Consider the following 19,595-nt stretch of genomic DNA (forward strand, 5'->3'; position numbering starts at 1 on the left):
CAGGCGGCTCTGGGGACCTCTGGTTCTCCCAGGCTGCGGTGGCAGCCTCAGTCTCCTTTGCAGCTTGGCTTCTCTGGGAGTGGAGCCTCTCGAACCCATTATTGTTTACTGTTGGCAAAGGCGGAACCTGGTGAATCTGGTGAGTTTCAGGGACTTCCTGAAGCTATTTGGAGTTGTTTACTTTCTGTCTTAAGGAGCTTGCCTGCCAGAGAGGAAACTGCTACCCAGCATGAGAAACTAGGAGAACCATCTAGGTGGCGCCCACTGGCTGTGCCCCAGGAGCTAGAACATCCCTCCCCTTTAGGCACCTCTGTCCCCTGGGGGTGCAGGGAAGGAGCGCCTTGCTGAGCAGGAGTTAGGCATGGAGTGCCAGGGAAGGAATGGGGGCTCTATCAACAAACACACCCAGGATGCACCTTGGTGAGCAAGAGGGGTAGAGTGGCTGGAACAGAAGTGATGAGGGTGTCTGGGTTTGGCTAGGTTGGTAAGGAAGCTACCGCTGAGGGAGCTGGACTACTGCTCTGGGTTAGAGAAGAAACTAAGTGAGGGCCATACCAGGAGCCTCAGTATGCCTTTTATAACGAGCTAAACTAGAGCCCACCTGGATGTCCACTTACCACTGCTGGATTCTTTTTGTTTTAAGACAAGGTTTCTCTGTATTGCTTTGGAGCCTGTCCTGGAACTTGCTCTGTAGAACAGGCTGGCCTCGAACTCACAGTGAGCCGCTGCCTCTGCCCCCCGAGTGCTGGGATTAAAGGCATGTTCCACCAACGCCCCGCCCTGCCATTGGATTCTTACCTGCAGACTGGGCATAGGAAAGCCTTCCTTCTTGGCTGGAGTCGGCAAGGGCTCCATGGTCTTTCAGAAGGAACATAGTACCCTGGCTAGTTTTACGTCAACTTGACACAAGTGAGAGCCATCTGAAAGGATGGAACCTCAATTGAGAACATGCTTCCATAAGATCCAGCTGTAGGGCATATCTTAACTAGTGATTGATGGGGGAGGCACAACCCCCTGTAGGTGGTGTCATCCCTGGGCTGGTGGTACTGGGTTCTGTAAGAAAGCTGGTTGGGCAATCACCTCTTCCATGGCCTCTGCATCAGCTCCTATTTGCAGGTTTTAGTCCTGTTTGAGTTCCTATCCTGACTTCCTTCTGTGATGAGGAAGTGTAAGACAAATAAACCCTTTCCTCTCCAGGTTATGTCTTCACTTCCTGCCCCTGACCTCACATCTGTCCCCGAAGGCCCCAGAGCGCGTGCCTTGGGAGCCCTCGGTGTCCACCAGAGGGCAGCACAGGATCGCGCTCCGCTCACCTGCCCACGCAGCTCTCCGGAGCACCGCCTACAATCTGCACCCCACAGTGGGGCTCAAATGTCCTCAGCGAGCACTCAGCGGGGTCCGCCCCTTCCCTTGTCCACCCGGGAGCCGCCGGTTCCCTGGGCGACAGTCAACACTGACCGACCCGCAGAACACAGCTGGGCGCAGATGCTGCCCCAGCCTGGAGAGTTACTGTCCCCATCAGTCACTCTGAGCTCGGGATCCAGTGTGGGGAGGAGGGAGCGACGTGGGGAGATCGTGTGCAAGCTTTCCTGGGATAAAGAGCCTCTATCAGTCTCTTCTCTCTCTCCTCTCTCCTCTTCAGTCCCCCATGGGCAGTCAAAACGCTGGGCTCCCAAGAGCCACAACATCCGGGTATGGACTGCCCCCTATCAGGCCACTTGCCTCAGTTTCCAGGGGCCGGGATGACCCTGCAGCAAGCAGGGGTCGTGTTGGTGACTGCCAGGGTACCACAGCCTCCAGTGTGGTGCAGCAGGACCAGCTGTGGAGGGAGCTTGTGGAAGCTGAAACACGAGGCCAGCAGCGGTGGTGAGTGTCCTACCCCTGCCTTCCTTCTCCCCCAGTCCCATACCCCACCTGCCCTGGTGCTGGGGGAAGGAAGAATATATGGAAAGGAGACTAGAGGGGGAGACATTGAAGGTAGGATGCAATGAGGCCTGTCCAGGCCCAGACTGGGTCTGAAGCTGCTACAACAGTCCAGGGCCTCGGTGCCAGCAGGTGGCTGGGAATATAGGTATAGAGAGCGCTCTGATCCCTTCTCCCATCTCACAGCAATCTCCCGAGATGGATATGGAAGGTTAGATGGGAGGAAGCTGGTGATGGGAAGCTACCGCACTGCCTAGGGAGGGATGCTAGCCTGGGGATGGGGATGGGGGTGGGGGCCTCCTTCAGGCTTTTATGTTGATAGTAATCATCACAAACATAAGGGAAGAGTACGGTGGGTCCTCAAAAAAACAAACAAAAAAAACAAAACCATGCAATCTAATAGTCACCACCTTCGATATAGAGCTGAAGAAGACAAGACTAGAATAGCAAAGGTGCTCATGGCTCCAGAGGGTTAGCATCTTTGACCATCATGGCAGAGAGCATGGCACCAGAGCAGTTGCTTAAGTCCATATTCAAAAGCCAACTGGGAATGGCATGGGCTTTTTAAGCTTCAAACCCCACCTTCAGTGATGGAAATCCTCCAACAAGGCCACATGTCCTAATCCTTTCCAAACAGGAAACAGAGTATTCTAACTAGCAACCGAGTATTCAAAGACACGAGCCCAGAGGGGCTGTTCTCCTTCAAACCACCACAAATGCTGACCTCTCAAGCCTGTAACCCCAGCCTTGGGAAAGTAAGGCAGGGGGGTCAGAAGTGCAAGGTTGCCAGGTGTGCAATGAACTCCTTTAATCCCAGCACTCAGAGGCAAAGACAGGAAGATCACTGTGAGTTCAAAGCCAGCCTGAAGTTCCAGGCCAGCTGGGACTACCCTGTCTCACAAAAAAAAAAAAAAAAAAAAAAAAAAAAAAGGAAGAAAGAAAAGAAAAAAAATTGTCAAGGTTATCCTCAGCTACATAGTGAATTCTAAGCTAACCTGGACTAAAACAAATAAATAAGGAAACTGTAAGCTTGAAGTGTTAAACACGTCTGGAGTAAGAAGAATTTGTGAAAATTACAAAAATAAGATAGAAAAAAATCTCTGGTAACTCTGTGGGCTGCTCCATAAATGCAGCACGGATGTTTGGCATTTATTGTGGTTATGTAGCATTTTAACTTCTCCATGGTGATATAAAGACTTAAAAATATGGTGAAAGTCAATCTTCAGGGTATCCAGAAAAACAAAACAAAAAACCACTCACATTCCTGTTTGTTCCTTTCCAGGGCTGAGAACTGGGGTTTCCTGAAAGACTACGACCCTTTGGTAAAGGCACCACCCGCCTCAGAAAACTGTTTGCAGCGTGAACATTCCTTCTTCATTTCCCATGGGGTGTGTGTGTGTGTGTGTGTGTGTGTGTGTGTGTGTGTGTGTGTGTGCTGTGACCTGAGATGTCTCCTCTCCTCAGGGAAATAAGAAAGAGCCTAAGGAGCTGCCTGCAGACATGCCCTTCTTCTCAGACATACTCCCCAGCTCCACAAGCAGGGAGGTGGGCAGCAGGCTGGACACGGCCCTGGGAAGAGCCCTTACCCACATGGACTTCTTCTTCATAGAAGGCACCCGGAAGAGGAAGCCAGAGGATGAGCTGCAGCCAATGTAGAGATCTCAAGGCAGACGCACGCCAGTGTGGAGTGGAGTAAACCCAGGTGGCCCTCAGAGCCTGGGTGCTCTTGGCTCAGTCCCACATGGGTGGGGGGAGGGTTCCAGAAACACCCCAGGACACAAAACCTCAGCCCTTCCACGACCACAGACATTCTGGGAAGGGAACTCAGTGCTAAGTTTGGGAGCATGTCTAATGAGTTCAGTCTGACCTTATAGCCATGAGCTTGTTCACTGCTTCTTCCCATCTGTCTGTGGGTGCTGGGGCGCCTGGGCCTGACTTCATGCCTTGGGAGGAGATGAGGAGAGCTGATAGGTAGCACAGTCTTGGGATCTGACCTGAAGGCTGCAGCCTTCTTTCTGGGAATAGAAGGTCAAAGTGGGGTGTCCTGATCATAGAGTTAGGCAAAGTCACTGGTGAGTACTGTCAGAACCTTGACTGGACTTCACATGACCTTGAGTTGGATGGGTACAGAAGTGACTATAAGGGCTCAGTACAAGTGCAGTCTGTGTTTCTGGCATGCAAATGCTTTACATTACTCTACCTACCCCCACCTCCCAAAGAGCTATTTCTGTCTGGGTGAGTCTAGGAGCAAGAAAGAGAAGTCAAAGCAGGGGCTGGAGATATGGCTCAGCAGCTAAAAGCACTTGCAGGGAACCCAGGCTCAATTCCCAGCACCCACATAGTGGCTAATAGCCACCTGCAACTCTAGCTGCAAGGAATCCAGTGCCCTCGATGGCCCCAAAAGGCCCCGAATGCACAGTTGTATATGCAGACAAGTGCACAAAAATAAAACTACAAAACAAAAGTCAAGGCTAACTGCCGCTGCAGGTGGCTTCATGTGTGCATACTTAAGGGACCCATCAAGACTTCTCTAACAGGTCTCCTGGGGCATGGGACCAGGGGCCAAGCCTACAAGCATAGCCACTTACTGATAGTACAGAATTTAAGCCCAAGCCGCCTTCTTCATAGGTATTTTTGTCACTATCCAAAAAGTCCAGAAACCAAGGCAAACATCTGGGGCAGCCTGGTCAATTCCTCAGGCTGACTCAGAGGAGCGATACTCCTCCAGGCATCCATCTACACAGTTAGAGGATGGGCAGGTGAGGGGAGGAGACAGATCTTAGGGGTAGTTCTTCTCCAGAGTGCACTGGCCAGCAGGGACTGCACAGCCCAGCCCACCACCTCCTTTCCCTTGCACAGACCTTGGCTGGAATGTCACACTGGGAGACGATCTAATAAAAATGTCTCCCAGTTTTTGGACCAATAGGATCCCTAAGCATAGGCTTCTCTCTGCTAATCTCCAGAGTGCTGTGGCCAACCGAACCAAGAGAGAACACTACAGCATGCCATGTCTATGTGACCCTTCACCCCGTCACCTGCCCCACCTGCATGGGGCAGTCAACAATGAACCGGGGAATACCTGGAAAGGAAAGGGGGGGGGGGCAAGAGATACAAAGAATGGTTAGCAAGACAGTATTCTGATCAAGCTGACAAATTTTATTTTCTCGAGGGAGGCTTATATAGGACCGTGGGCAGAATGTGAGCAGGGTTTGCTCTAGCCAGGGCATGAGCACTGGCTGTAGGCAGAGTGAGGAGGTCAGTAGAAAGAATACCCTAAATTGTTTAGCTAACCTATAATAGGCTGTAAATGCAGCAGGAGAGATAGCCCTGAACTATTCTTTAACTGGCTATGAAAATGCAAGCCTGGACCTTGGGATGTTCTGCTGTACATTCTGTTTATTTCTTAAGAGGCAGTAATTTTCTATCACAGAGACCTGAGGTTGTGAGGTCTGTCCCTAACAGTCACCAGGTCGCATCTTTAGGCTCTTCAGAAAAGTGCCTGCTTCTGAGTCTCTGTCTCACCCACAGGCTGAGGAAATGGAGATGAAGGGTCCAGCCACCAGAACAAAGAAGGCTGGATGAGCCAGGCAGCCTCCAGGCTTAGGCATGGAGGCATGGCACCAAACATCCACTGCATCGCTGGAACACCCTAGAGACTTGTCTATATAGTCAACCAGGGCAGCTCAGAGCCCACCCACTGGGCAGCACCAGGGGTCCAGAAGGAGACAACTGGCTGGGGAGCTAAGGACCACTGCAAGGCAGGAAAGAGCCCCCTTCACTGCTGCCCACTGCTCTGAGCGAATCTGTCTCCTTCTGCTGTGTGGTAGACGCTGCCTCCATTTCCAGTGATAATGAATGACCACCAGCCATGGAGGCATGGAGCAACCCTTGGGCATCTTCCTGTACTAGACATTGTGGTGATATATTGTTTATGTTCTAACAAAGCTTGCCTGGAGATCAGAGATTAGGGCAGGCAAACTGTAAACCTTGGTGAAGGGGAAACATGTCCTTTATTTAGTAAGTAGTCACATGGCAGCCGAGCAGCCCCATGTGGTGCAAAAAGTGGGGGAGGGGAGTGTCTGGGAAAATGAGGGAATCAAAGTGTCCAGGAAAACATGTTTCAGAAAGAGAAGGAGAAGGAAAAGACAAAGCTGTCCAGGCTGATCACACGCTGTATGTACATCCTCATCCAGGGTCATTGTCTCAGGTGAGAGGGGCTGTGAGTGGGAGGAGCTTAAGAATCCCTGATGTAGAACACCTTTGTCTCCATAAGCCACGTGTCATGATGTCTACAGCCCACTGACCAACAGCTTATGTGTAGTATATAAATAACAGACAGGTAAGCCACCCTTGGATGGAAATGTCAGCTACTGCTTAGCCCAGACGACCTCCCTCCAGGTTGAGGTGCTTGTTTACCTGTATGGGATGTGGAGTCCTTTTGCTTTAGCATTTACCCTCAAAGTGGATAAAACTGCCACTTTGTAAAGTGCAAGCTAGGAGGCTGTTAGCTTTACATAGTATAGAGTAGCTCAGAGCAGAGCTGGCTGGATCAGATCTCCATTCTAGGAGCAGATTCGTCTACTGATGAGTGACATAGCCAAACACACACACACACACACACACACACACACACACACACACACACACACACACCTCTTGAGAGGGAAGCCATAGAGCTTTTTGGCTTCTCCCATGGGAAGAGTGAGGGCTTTGGTGAGGACTGGAGGCAAGGTGGAAGGTGTTGGTGCATGGCTTACAGCACAGAATTACCACAAACTGGCCTGTGTGTGTGTGTGTGTGTGTGTTCACTCAGGCACGCACATGAGTGGTCAGTCTCATAGAGGAGGGAAAATGACCCCCTCTTCCAATCTTGTACCTAAAGAGCCATATCTAGGTTTCCTCCCAGTTGTGTTATTTCTCCTGGGAGATATACGGATGCACCAATTTACCCCAGGAAGGACTCTGACAAATCACGGAATCCATCCCATCCAGGTCCACTTTGTCACCCAGTGAGTTTAGTAGGATTACTTACAGGAACATTACTGAGGCAGGCACCTGCACATGTAACATAGGTGATGATTCTAGAAAATTCTATTACTCACTGGAGTCAGATTGTCCCGCTCCCCCCTCCCAAACCCCACCCACCCTTCCCCTCCTCTCAAGGGAATGTTAATGGGCCCTGAAGTCTCCAGCAGGTGGTCATAGTAGCCCTCATTCCAGAGAGCAGGGGGCCAATCTGAAGGAATCAGCAGCTAGCCAGAACACCCTCTTGTCAATAGTTACCGATTAACTCTTGTGAGGACCGGAGTTAGAGCTCTAGAACCCACCTAAAAAGGTTGGACATTCGTGTTTGTATTCTCAGCAGAGGGGAGGTTGAAAAATAGGATCTCTGGGGTCTCCTGGCCAGTTAGCCTAACCTGTTTAGTGGACAGTACTGGAAGAAAGAGGCTATTTGGCTTATGCAAGCGCAGACTCAAGAGTGTGCTCGCGCGCGCGCACACACACACACACACACATCCACAACGACAACAACAAAATCCTAATTATAAAAATAAAAAGAGGGAGGGAGAGACGGAAAGAGCGGGATCTCAGACGCTACGATGGAACAAGCTTGTAATCCTAGCGTTTGCCAAAAGGCAGAGGGAAAAATCATAAGTTCGAAGCCAATCTGGGTCACGTGACCCGGCCTCAACCCACATAATGTAAATTCTGATGCCGGGCACACAATCCTAGCTTTTGGAAAGCGGAAGCGGGAGGATCCAAAGTTGAAAGCTGCCTTAAGCTACACACTAAACTCAAGGCCCCTCAGTCTGTATTGCATGAGACCTTGTTTCAACAAAACAAAACAGGAAAACTAGCTCGGGATTTAGGAAGCAATGTCACTAAGGAAGACTACCCTCCCCTGTAAACGTCTTTCTCTAACAGAAGTCTAGATCTACGAGGCTGGGTCTATCTGCGAGTCCTCAGGCTTCTTCAGGCCTCTAAGTCTGGGAGGATGCTGACGAGGTTGGACTAAAGGCTTTAAAACTTTTAATTTCTGGAAGGTTTAAAGCAAAAAGATAATTTATAGAGAGTGGAAAAGCTCGAGAGGTAGGCCCTGAGCCCACCCAACCCCTGGGGAGGCTTGTCTGTCCAGGCGTTCCCACCCTGCTAGGAAGGGCAGCGTGGGTGGAACTTGGAAAGTGAATCAGCAGCTGGCAGAACCAGGCAGGGCTGGGCAGGGCAGAGCAACCACCCCGGGGCACGGAGTGTTCGGAGCGGAGCAGACACGGAGCAAGGTACACCCAGAGTGGTGCAGACGCCAGTCAGGAGCATCCTGGGCCCAGCAGGCTCGGGGCGGAGTGCACTCGGAAGGAAGCAAACACCGGACAGGGCGCACCCGGAGTACAGCAGACTCGGGGCGGGGAGCAGCCTGAGCCCAGCCAACATGGGGCGGGGCGCACTCGGGCAGTAGCAGCTCGGGGCGTGGTCGGGGCGTGGCCCGGCCGGCGGGAAGGCGGAAGGACTCTTTGGACCTTGAGCTCCTGGTTCTCATCCACGAGAACCCGCAGTCCCCCAGGCCCCACAAGTCCAGGACTGCAGTATGGAGGCCGGGCTGCTGTGGTTCTGCAACTGGAGCACTCTGGGCGTGTGCGCCGCGCTCAAGCTGCCGCAGATCTACGCGCAGCTGGCCGCGCGCAGCGCGCGGGGCATCAGCCTCCCCAGTTTACTTCTGGAGCTGGTGGGGTAAGGCCCTGGGAGGCCAAGGGTTAATTCGGGGGACTTGGGGGCTGGGAGGCGCTTTCCTGGGCTCTCCCACACACCTCCCTTGCTTCTCCCCCAAATCTCAGGAAGTACGAATTCCTGTGCACACCCATTTTAGAGATTCAGTAGACTCACCCCCCAATCCCGTCCACAGCGACAGCCTTCCTGCCGGGGGCGAAGGCATTTGCACCTGCAGTCCCGTTAATGTTCTTAACTTCACCCGGCACCACCTACATTTTCCCCCCAGCCTAGAGTCCTTTGCCTGTAAACCAGTGGTTGGGCTGTGATCGGAGTTGCAAGATTTGGTGATTCTGTGTGGGGAGTGGGAGGGGGAACTTGGGTCAGAGTTTAAAAATTGGGCTGGGGTCCAACACACAGAGTTGGACAGTGACTGCTACGGAAGCCAAGTTCCGTAGCAGTGACCTTGGCCAAGGAGTTAAGAGGCAAAATTGTGAAACTTTGGCTTCTGGGGAAAACAAATGGGAAAGATCGCGTCCCTGAGTCGCGCGATCTGGCACCAGGCAGAGAGCCCTCTAGGTTTGTCACCAGCCCCACCCCGCTGTCATCCACCCGGAGGAGCGCGCGCTTCTGATGGGGTGGGCTACAAAGTGCACCTTTTCAGAGAGGCTTGGTGGGCCGGCGGGAGGGTCCCTGGTCCGTTGGCTGCACAGAGAGGGAGAGACTGACAGGGTGATGGTTAAAGTACGATACTGAAGGATGCACAAGTGACAGTCTGGCTGGGGCAGAGGGTGCGGGAGTTGGAAGTCAGGAGAGCCATTTGGCCTCTAGCTCGCTAAGTTCTTCGCGAGCATGAAGCTAGGGCTTCAGGGTGCAGACTGAATAGAAAGTTCATGGATGCCTACAGAGCACTGACCTGTCCTGCCTGTAGCTCCCTCCCTCTTTGTTGCCTGGCTTTAAACATGCAGACCCAATCAGGAATCCGTCTCAAATCCAACAGCGGATCCTGGTAGAAAACAGTTCTGGCCGTGGAATGTTTCCTGGGACCCGGATGGGTCGTGCAGTCTACCTATCGCGATACGGATAAAGCATGCTCTTCCTGGAAATCTCAACCGCCTCTCTTCCTTGGGGCAGTGGGCGGGCAGCTACAGCAGGTTTCTGTAATTAGGTTTGGCAGGGTTAAGACCAGCTTTGAGGCCAGAAGGCGTGGGTATGTTCTACCACTGAAATCCAATAGTTATTTATCCCTTCTTTGGCTAGCAGTTTACTACAATAGTTCCCAGTTCGTGAGAACTTTCCGAAGGGCCTCCTGGGTCGCTACACGCATTCCCTTAACCAACCTCACCGCAGCTGTAGGTGAGAGCTGTTGTAATTCTGAGGTGGGAACAATAGGAATAGGAGGGCAACCCAGCCTGGTCCTGCTTTCTGAGTTCTGACTCCTTCCTTCTGCCCTCCTCTCACTTTCCCCCTCTTTCTCCCTTCATGGATAGGGTGGTCACTTCTATTCTCTTTCCCTCTGGACCTTGTCTGGTTGCCTGCCTGTCCCTCACCGGTTAGGTGGGCTCTGAGGCATCAGGAAGACCCTAATGGCCACCACCATCAGTCAGCATCAGTCCCTGCATCCTCCAGGGACTGAACACTTTTTGGAGACATGGACCCTCCTTTAATTTTTGATCTGAGAGCTCAAACTCTAAAATTCTGATTTCAGGGAATTGGATCTTGGCCAGAGGCTATTTTAATGACACCGGATACTCCATGTCTGGTTGACGATTGCTTTACACAGAAACCTTAAAAACAGAAAAGCATACATTATCCCCAGAGCACAGGATGTATGAGGTTTGGGTCCCCCTAAAAGCATAGCAGCAGGACTAGGGCAACACCTCAGGGGCAACACCCTTGAGTTCTTGTGTTCTTTGGATCTTAGTTTCCCTAAGTGATCTTTTTGATGTAGGTGACCCCTAACACTCAAGGTCTCTTGGACCTGCCAAATGGGTCTCTGACAAAATTGCCGAAGGTCTGCCCTCAGGTTAGTCACAAGTGTGGTGAAGACCACATGCTCTAGTGTTGGGTAAATCTGGGGTCTGGAGGGTCGCAGGGTGAGCTGTGAATATCTCTATGTCCTGACTCCAGGTTCCTGATATTCTTTCGCTACCAATGTTACTATGGGAACCCGCTGCTCACCTACCTGGAATACCCCATCCTCATTGTTCAAGGTAACTGGCCCCCACCCCACCCCACCCTCAGCCTGCCCTCCTGCTGCCTTGCTCACCTCAGTCTCTTCTTCCAGACATCATCCTCCTGCTCTTTGTCTTTCACTTCAACGGGAACCTGAGGCAGGCCTTGCCCTATGCAGTGGTGTATCCTTCCAGCATCTGAGATGGCGATGGAGGTGGAGGGGCTCAGTGACTCAACTGGTTCTGCATTCTGTCCTCAGCACCAAAGAGGAAGGGGGGGGGACACTCCGTGTGTTATTTGCTAAAATTATGCATTGTGAAACAAGGTCATCTTTTATTTTTAACTAAAAAAGAGTCATAAAATGGGAAGTCTTTACCCAGACCTTAGGTTAGTACAGTTGCTGCCAGTGGTGTCCCTCTAACAGGATACCTACTGCCCTCTGAGACCATCTAGGGTACAGATTTGTTGTGTCTCTGCTGAACAAGAGAGGTGTACAGTCACCCTGCTAAGAGGAACACACCCTGCCTGTGCTCCCAGGCACTCACTCCTTCCTTCAGTGAGCAAGGGATTAGTAACACGAGAGTGCCTGGCACCAAGCCCCAGGCAGGATGCACCTGGCAGGTGGTTGTCAGTAGGCATGGGCCAGATGGGGGTAGTTTTCAGCCAAGCATGCACTTATGTAGAATTGTACTTTAGAGGCAGAGGCTTGTCTGGGTGGCCATGTTGGTTTGTAGACTTTTTAACTCTGCAAGAGTGCCAGCCAACAGACTGTTCCCCGGTGGTGTCTTCTATGCAGAGGGTTAGGTTTCATGTCTGCCTTTTTTCCATAAGGATTTGGTGTCACTTTTCTTCATACTCCTTAAAAACAAGGCCAAGAGTGTTTGCATGGCAATGGCAGTCAGCTAATCCTGCTGCCTCCATGACAGTGGGAGGCCCAGGGTTTGGGAAGTCTTCACTACAAACTGTCTCAGATTGCTATTAGCCCTGACTCAGGCTCCCCTCTCCATAGAAACAGGAAGAGCAGGGCTGTGTTCCACTTCTGCTCCTTTTTTTTTTTTTTTTCTTTTCCTTCATCTCCCTGGGTAGCCAGGGATAACCTGAACTGCCCATCCCCCAGCCTCCAGCCTCCAGCTCCCAAATGCTGGGATTACAGACATGCACCACTACACTTTGCATAGAACATGTTTTGGTGCAACTGGATTCTGGCCATCCCTGTGGGCCAAACTGTGTTTAATTCTGCTGCCTCCTGGCATGGGCCATCTCTAATTTAATCCCTTCACTTACTTAATGTAGCCATTGTTTTCTGCCACCTTTGGAGTTCCTCTGATAGCGTGTGGGAGGTAGACAGGGCAGGGAATGAACCCTGAGGCAGAGAAGCAGGGAGAGACTTGTTTCTACCAGCCACTTCTGCCCTCACTATGGCTTCCCTCAGCCCTCATGGCTTGATCTTTCTGCTCTGGTTGGGCTCTTTTTGATTCAAGCAGTCACTGTACAGGCCAGATGAAAAATGGTTCCTCCTTGCCTAACATCATCCCACCTACTGTGCTTTACGGCAGAGTTAGTGGGAAAGAGGTGTAGATTCAGTAAAAAGTTCATACAGCACACCGGTTTTGCAGAACATCTCTCCTGTGAATGGCTGAACCTTTCTTTTTTCTTTTCTTTTTTTTTTTTGGCTGAACCTTTCTTGTAGGTGCTTAGAGATGTCTGCGTGGTCAGAAAACCAGCATGTAGCTACAGCTGTAAGAATATTCCCAGCCCCAGGTTATAGTCTGTGAACACAGATCTGTGCGTTTTCTTCCACAATTTTCTTCCGTTCTTTTGAACTCAGAGCAGATGTTCACATGCAACCCCTAGTATCTTCTCCAAACTGGACACTGTCCAGCAGAACATCCCCCGAACCCCCTCAGCTTCTGTGTCACCCTCTGTGGTCTGGCTTGGTCTGCAGAGAACAAGAAGGGAGAGGTGGGTGGGGCTGCCAGTGACTCACTGCTAATTCCCTTAGCACTTGGCCAGATTTGTGTCTTCTTGGTTTGTCCTCAGCTTGCAGAAATGGATCATCGACCTGGCCATGGTGAGTGGTGCCCCTGAAAGCAGATACCTTCTTTTCTGCCCCTACATCATTTTAGAGCAGAGGTTCTCAAACTTCCTAATGCTGTGACCCTTTAACACAGTTTTTCATGTTGTGGTGACTCCCAAGTATAACATTATTGTCACTGCCACTTTGTAACTGTCATTTTACTACTATTATGAATTGTAATGTAAATATCTGTGTTTTCTGGTGGTGGAAGCAACTCCTGTGAAAGGGCTGTCAGATACCACCGAAGGGTTAGAGACCCACAGGTTGAGAACAGCTGCTTTAGAGCATGGTGTTTCATCCATTCTTTGAAGCTATGCTGAGGCAGATGAAAAGGCAAAGCCAGTCAAATATTCAGACATTATTCTTGAAAGGTTTGGGGCTCAAGGGAACACTAAGAAGGACGCCCCCTTTTGTGTATGGATGCATGCATGTGGAGATTTGTAAGTCATCTCCTTCCATCTTGTGGATTTCAGGGATTGATTTAGGTCGTCCGGTACTTCTCATGCCCCGACGCAGTTTATTCACACCTCAGCTTGCTGGTCCCCTGCCTGCACTGGACTGTTTTGTGGGATAACACGATGTGCCCTCCTTATGAGTTCTCTTATGGCCTGGTCCCAGACTACCCCTTCATTTCAAAGTTTTTTATTGAAAAGCTGCAACCCACTTTTGGTTTCATCCCCTCTTTTGGCTCTTCCCCACCACATTAAGCTGGCTCTACCACTTTCCTTTGCCTTATCCAGCACCCCAATTTCTAAGAGCTTTGTTTTATCACAGGCTTCCTTGCTTGGGTCCAGCCTTCCTGCAGGCTATCTGTACCCAGCTCCCACTGTAGCTTTTATCTGTTTAAGCCTGGCAATGTCAATTCTCCCTCTTCTGCCCAGACACACCCCACACTCCATGCTCCACGATTCTTCCCTGTGTAGCACCATCTTTCACCCATGAGGACTTCTGGAGGCCAGCTAGGTGCCCACACCATACAAGCGCTGTTGCCCCCAGCAGGAAGCAGAGCCTATCAAGCACCTGCCCTGTGACTGTCACTTTTTGAAAGCCAGCAGTCAGTCCCCATGCCACTCATCTCTCAAGTCTCAATATAGATCAGGATCTCTGTATCAGTCACTGGGTCCTCTTGCCTGGCTTTCAAACATCTCCCACGTTCCATGGTCCTTTCTACTTCATCTCCCCGACTTCTTGAATGCTGCTAATGCCATCCTGCTCAGCCCAGGTGACTGCAGTGGTCTCCCTCTGGTCTGAACTTAGCAGCTGCTATGGAAATGCAGCCTGATGGGTTGACAACCAATGTGCAAGGCTTTCTAGGCTGAGAGCTGAGGACACAGTACTCAAAACGAGGAATAGTTTGGAAGTTGAGCTGTTTAGTGACAGGCTGGGATACACCATCCCTATTCCTGGGAGAGAGTAGAAGACAGGGTGTTTCTGTAGCCAGGCCTTAGACTAGCTCTGGCCAGTTCACTCCCTACTACAGAGGCAGTTGAGGGTCATTCTTCACCAAATTTAAGTTTCAAACCTTGGTAGGTTTGAGACTGCTAGACCTGAAAGTTTGGCTTAAACAGCACTGTGTCTGGGCTGATTGGACAACTCAGGCGACAAGCCAGAATATCTGAGTTCAATCCCCAGGACCACATGGTGGAAGGAGAAGTAGCTTCTACAAGTTATACCCTCTCCAGAGTGAGCATGTGTGCATGTGCGTGTGTGCGTGCATTATATCCAGACCTATAGCTTTTTAGGCTCCTGACTCTCATTTTTTCTTTTTTCTACAAAAGAACCTAAGCACAGTCATCTGTGTGGCCAGTAAGTTTGCCCAGCTTCAGTATCTGTGGAAGGTCCAGGACTCGGAAGCTGTGAGCGCACTGACCTGGGGCCTCTCTGCCTACACCTGTGCAAGTAAGGTCACCACTCTCCAGGGACTCAGTTTTATCAGCACCAGGGGCTCCCTGGCATTGAGTGTTCCAGGTCTTTTGCATACAAAGGCTTTTGTAATTAGCTACTCAACAGAACCTGCTAAGGAAGGGTACCCCTGTACACAAGCAGCCATCACACAGACTGTGGCTTCAACTGTCCCCCAGGGTACTGTTCACTACAAAGGGGTGTTGACTGAGAAAGGAGCTAAACAAAAGAACTCAGGTTAGACAGGAAGAGCTTGTCTTCTCCATGCCTTGGTTTTTTTTACCTGTGAAAAATGGGGTGGAAAGTTCAGTGCTTAAAGAATTTCTGTCAAGTGTGGTAGTGCATGCCTTTAATCCCAGGGCTCAGTAGGCAGAGGCAGGTGGGTCTCTGGGAGTTCAGGGTCTGCCAGTGATACACAGTGAGACCCTGTCTTGGAAATGTATACTTTTAAAAACAACATTTTTGCTTAGTTTCATGTATATGGGTGTTTTACCTAAATTTATGTATGTGCATCACATCCAGGCCTAGTGCCCTCAAGGCCAGAAGAGAGGGTCAGATTCTCTGGGACTGGGGTTATATGCTTCTACGTGGGTGCTGAGAAGCGACCCCAGGTCATCTGGAAGAGCAGCTAGTGCTGACCACTGAGCCATCATCTCTCCAGCCTCTCCACCCCCACACTTTTTAACAAGTGGGAGCCTTCAAGGAAAATACCTATAAGCTCAATATGCAAATGAAAAAAGATTGTTTTGTTTGTTTTTTGGGTTGTGAGCACAGGGAGGGATGGCAGCTTTCCCTGGCAGAGCTGAGATACTGGTTAAAAAAAAAAAAACAAAAAACAAACAAACAAACAAAAAAAAAAACCCCTGGCTTTTTCGAACAGCTTCCAAGCTTCCAATGACTGGGCCAGGGCCAGAGTCAGAGCACACGGCTGTTCATTAGATGGTTGAACAATATTAACAAGGGTCCCATATCAAGGTCATTCAAGAAGTTGGCATTATTATTACTATACTATAGTAAAATGGAAAGATGTGAGCTAAAGAGAAATACCAAAGTGTGTGAGAAGCAAGTTATTTATTGCTATTTTCCTTTACAGCAAGAATAATAACAACTTTAATGACCACCAATGATTTGACAAGTAAGCAAAAACTTTTTGACTTCATGTTTGCGGTTTTTGTTTGTTTTCTGTATGACTTGGATCTTGTTTTCTGTGTGATTTGGATCTAACATGGAACCCATCATATAATGCTTAACAGATCTATTTAGTTTGACTGGGCTATGGATTCAGTATAAAACAATGTACATTTAGTCTTCAGCAGTGACTTCTCTATTAAGTATCCACTCCTTGCAGTCCTTGGGGAGAAATATACCCAAGGGAGTCAATTCTCATTCTTGAGTTTCTACTTCAACAAGGAAATTGGGAAGGAGTCCCGCAGTTAACTGCTGAAGTATGCCATGAAGTGAAATGGGGTTTCAGAGTAGGAAGGCTGGGTGTGGTGGCACGGACTTACAGTCCCCTATACTTGAGCAGCTGAAGCAAACAAGCCAGACAGCCTGGGAGACCCAATCTCCAAAACAAAACAAAACAAAACAAAACAAAAAAAAAAAAAAAAAAAGAGGCCAGCAGGTCGGTAGCTGAGGAACCCAGACTATGTGAGCAGAGAGTAATCTGCAAAGTGAAGTCTTAAAGGCTGAATAAACATCTGATCAGAGGAGGAACACATGAGAAGGTGCCAGGGCTGGTTACACTGGAGTGCAGGGCATAGGAGAGAGAGGGAAGGAGAGGAGGGAAGTGAAACTGGCAGGAGCAGAGAAGTCAGAACTATAGACACTCCTGTGAGCAGTAAGACACCTGCAGCTGTGTTTGCAAGCAATGGCTCAAGTAGCACCATTTGCTACATGCTCACACAGGAAGAGGGGTGTGTGTGTGTGTGTGTGTGTGTGTGTGTGTGTGTGTGTGTGTGTGTGTAAGAAGCTGAGAGAAGATACTCTGGTTAAGTGAATGAGAATTCATCCCTTCTGCTGTTTTCAACTTCCAACACAACATCTTTGCAAAGTGACAAAACAGCTCTGACTTCAGTGATGTGATGGAAAAGGAGACAGACCTAACTCTTCTCTGCACAGGAGGAAAAGTAATGTAATTAAACAGCATAGAGCCTACATATAAAAAGCCTGCATTATAAGATCAAGACTCCCACTGCAGTCTGTTTCTTATCTGTTACCAGCACTCAAGAGGCACAGGCAGGCAGTTTTCTGTGAATTCGAGGCCAGCCTGGTCTACAGAGCAAGTCAGGACTGTTCACATAGAGAACCTGTCCAAAATAAAGTGTGGCTAGATGCTTTATGTGTTTTATCATTCCAAGGAAATCTCAGAAGTCGGGTGGGACTGTAGTTCATTTGGAGAGGTGGCTTACCATGCATGTGGGGAACCCTGGCTTCAAACTTCAATACTTCCTAAAACTGTGACCCCAGCACCTGGGAGGCAGATGCAGGAGAATCTGGAGCTTAAAGTTACCCTTCAGCTACAGAGTTAGTGAGACCCTGTCACAACACAAACATAAGCCTTCATGTCTTAAAAGGGCAAGTTAGACCACTGTTCTGGTCTATCAGCCACAAGTTTTCATTGTCACTTCATTACACAACGTGTACCAACACAGGGCTGATTTCTCAGAAATACTTTTATGTGATGTGGAAATTCTGCTGTGCTTTTCCCTTCTGCCTCAGCCTCCTTCGTGGGTCTACAGGCAGGGTCCAGAATACTGTACTAGAATGGTCTTCATAGAGTGCAGCATTCTGAGACACCCCGTGTCCTAAAGACATAAGTGAAGGGGGTCTTAGTTGCATGTCTTAGCCACAGCCAGAGCACTTCAATGAAGCATGGAGGATGCAAGGCTAAGTGCCTAGGTGGTATTTCTACAGTAAGTCCTTTCCCAGGAAATGTCTGAACCAATGTTGTGAGTCTCATGATCTTGTCGTTTTGTTTGGGGTTGGGGTGACACTTTACGTAGGCTTCCACTGAAAAAAGCAGTATAATGTCCAGATTTTAATGTCAAAACTTTTTTTTTTTATTTCAGTTCTCGCCCGTTTTGTGATCATTTTGGCTTTAAACATATGGGTAACAGCAACAGTACTGCGCTATAGGAAGCCTGCCACCAAAGCCGAATGATGGACGCATTTTCACACAGTGGGCTTCAAATGACTGAACAAGGGACACACCGTTTACCAGTCAATCATTTCAGAAACTTTAAATCAGGTTTGTTCGAGTTGAAAAGCATCTTAGCTAGATATGGAAGTGCAAACCTACACTCCTAGCACTTGGGCCACACAGCAGACTAAGAAAAGGAAAGAGCCACTTGTTTAAAAATGCCCTCTTCCTTCCCCTACTCCCATAGTAGGGCTTAGGTGGTTTGAGATAAGATCTCCCTACATAGCCCAAACTATCCTTCAGTTTGTGTGTGTGCACATGTGAGTGCTGGGCTACAGAGTGGACCACCGCACCAGGCTTGACACCTACAAGGATGGAAGCTGCCCAAGAAACCATTTTAACCCTGAAAGTTAGGACTAAGTTCTCTCTGAAGGGTCTTTCAGAATCTTAAATAGTCTTCCCATAGGAGTTCAGTCTGCCCAGTCACACCTGGACAGTTTAACCCTTCTATGACCAAGGGCTTGGCCTTGCATGTCATAATGCAAGTGAGGCTATCACAGTGCACACAGGCGTTGCTGGGTCTATAGTATGCCCCAACACTTCACAGTATGCCTTACACCGTTCTTAGCAGATCCCTGTTCTCTGTTTAGAGGAGGAAATCACAAGAGTCTTCCTGATTTGAGCACAATGCAGTGTATATATATATATGCCATACCTCACAGTTACACTGCTGGAACTTAGTATAGGTTTTAGCCACTGGAAGGTATGCAGTAAAGAGTACTGCTAAGTCTTACCAAATTCTTGGGGATTTTATTCTTACTAAAGTAACATATCCTAAGTATTGTTTTATAAACCTAACACTTGAAAGTGTACTTTCTTCTATATGCATGTCATTATTCTGGCATATTGTAAGTAGATAATGTTTACTGGAAAATGTTTAGTTTCCTATATAAAATAAACTTTCATTTCTGCAATTCTACTGAATCTTAAGTTATGAATTTTCAGTTATATAGGTACAGCTCCTTAGCAAGCTAGCTAATCATGTTAGGGCAATTGCTCTGGACCCAGAGGAGAGAAATTCTACATCTGAACAAACCATTCTATGGTTATTTCAACCAGTGTCAGAAAACAAAACCCAAATTCATCTTTCGTCATATACACTGTCAATCAGATCATTAGTTTAATATAAATTATGGTCCTCACCCCAATTGTTTCAGATGTATTCAATCAGGGCTTTTATTTTACCACTGCTTACAGCACTTCTTTTAAATAAAAACTTCCAAGCTGGCCTCATGCTCATCTTCCTGCCTCCATCCCTTTGGCAAATTCTACCAGCATCATCATCACCACAGCTGGTGGGAACATCTGAGCTACTGCAGCCATCTCACATGCACTACCACATTTCAAGCCAACAGTCCCTGAAAGGCAGATAGTTTCCATTTTATAGACGAATGCATTCAGAGAATACCTGACCCATGACCAGGGGACGGCCAATGATTACCAGGAAAACGCTTTCTCGAAGATGCCCACCACACTATTTTTCAGACAGAAACACACCCTGTGTCCTCTACTGTTATGAGTAGGTTTTTCTCTGCCAGTCTGGTCCCACCGCCACGTCAGCCCCAATTAACACACAGAGACTCTGTATTAGATATAACACTGTTGGCCAGTTAC

The 19,595-nt window shown here is 49.0% G+C and overlaps 2 protein-coding genes across 2 annotated transcripts; both read left to right on the forward strand.

Annotated features, from left to right (window-relative positions):
• Window positions 1-1,349: 1,349 nt before the first annotated feature.
• Window positions 1,350-3,636, forward strand: CUNH2orf50 (chromosome unknown C2orf50 homolog). The gene is made up of 3 exons (XM_051181895.1): window positions 1,350-1,866; window positions 3,206-3,245; window positions 3,388-3,636. Exons 1-3 carry the CDS (start codon window positions 1,649-1,651, stop codon window positions 3,577-3,579), a joined length of 450 nt encoding a protein of 149 aa, XP_051037852.1. The 5' UTR covers window positions 1,350-1,648; the 3' UTR covers window positions 3,580-3,636.
• Window positions 3,637-8,475: 4,839 nt separating this feature from the next.
• Window positions 8,476-18,900, forward strand: Slc66a3 (solute carrier family 66 member 3). The gene is made up of 7 exons (XM_051181621.1): window positions 8,476-8,649; window positions 10,756-10,838; window positions 10,913-10,982; window positions 12,814-12,871; window positions 14,656-14,776; window positions 15,873-15,914; window positions 17,851-18,900. The coding sequence occupies exons 1-7, from the start codon at window positions 8,507-8,509 to the stop codon at window positions 17,940-17,942; spliced, it is 609 nt and encodes a 202-aa protein (XP_051037578.1). The 5' UTR covers window positions 8,476-8,506; the 3' UTR covers window positions 17,943-18,900.
• The last annotated feature ends 695 nt before the right edge of the window (window positions 18,901-19,595 follow it).

Source organism: Phodopus roborovskii, unplaced genomic scaffold (assembly GCF_943737965.1).
Source record: "Phodopus roborovskii unplaced genomic scaffold, PHOROB, whole genome shotgun sequence".
In the NCBI taxonomy this organism is placed as follows: domain Eukaryota; kingdom Metazoa; phylum Chordata; class Mammalia; order Rodentia; family Cricetidae; genus Phodopus; species Phodopus roborovskii.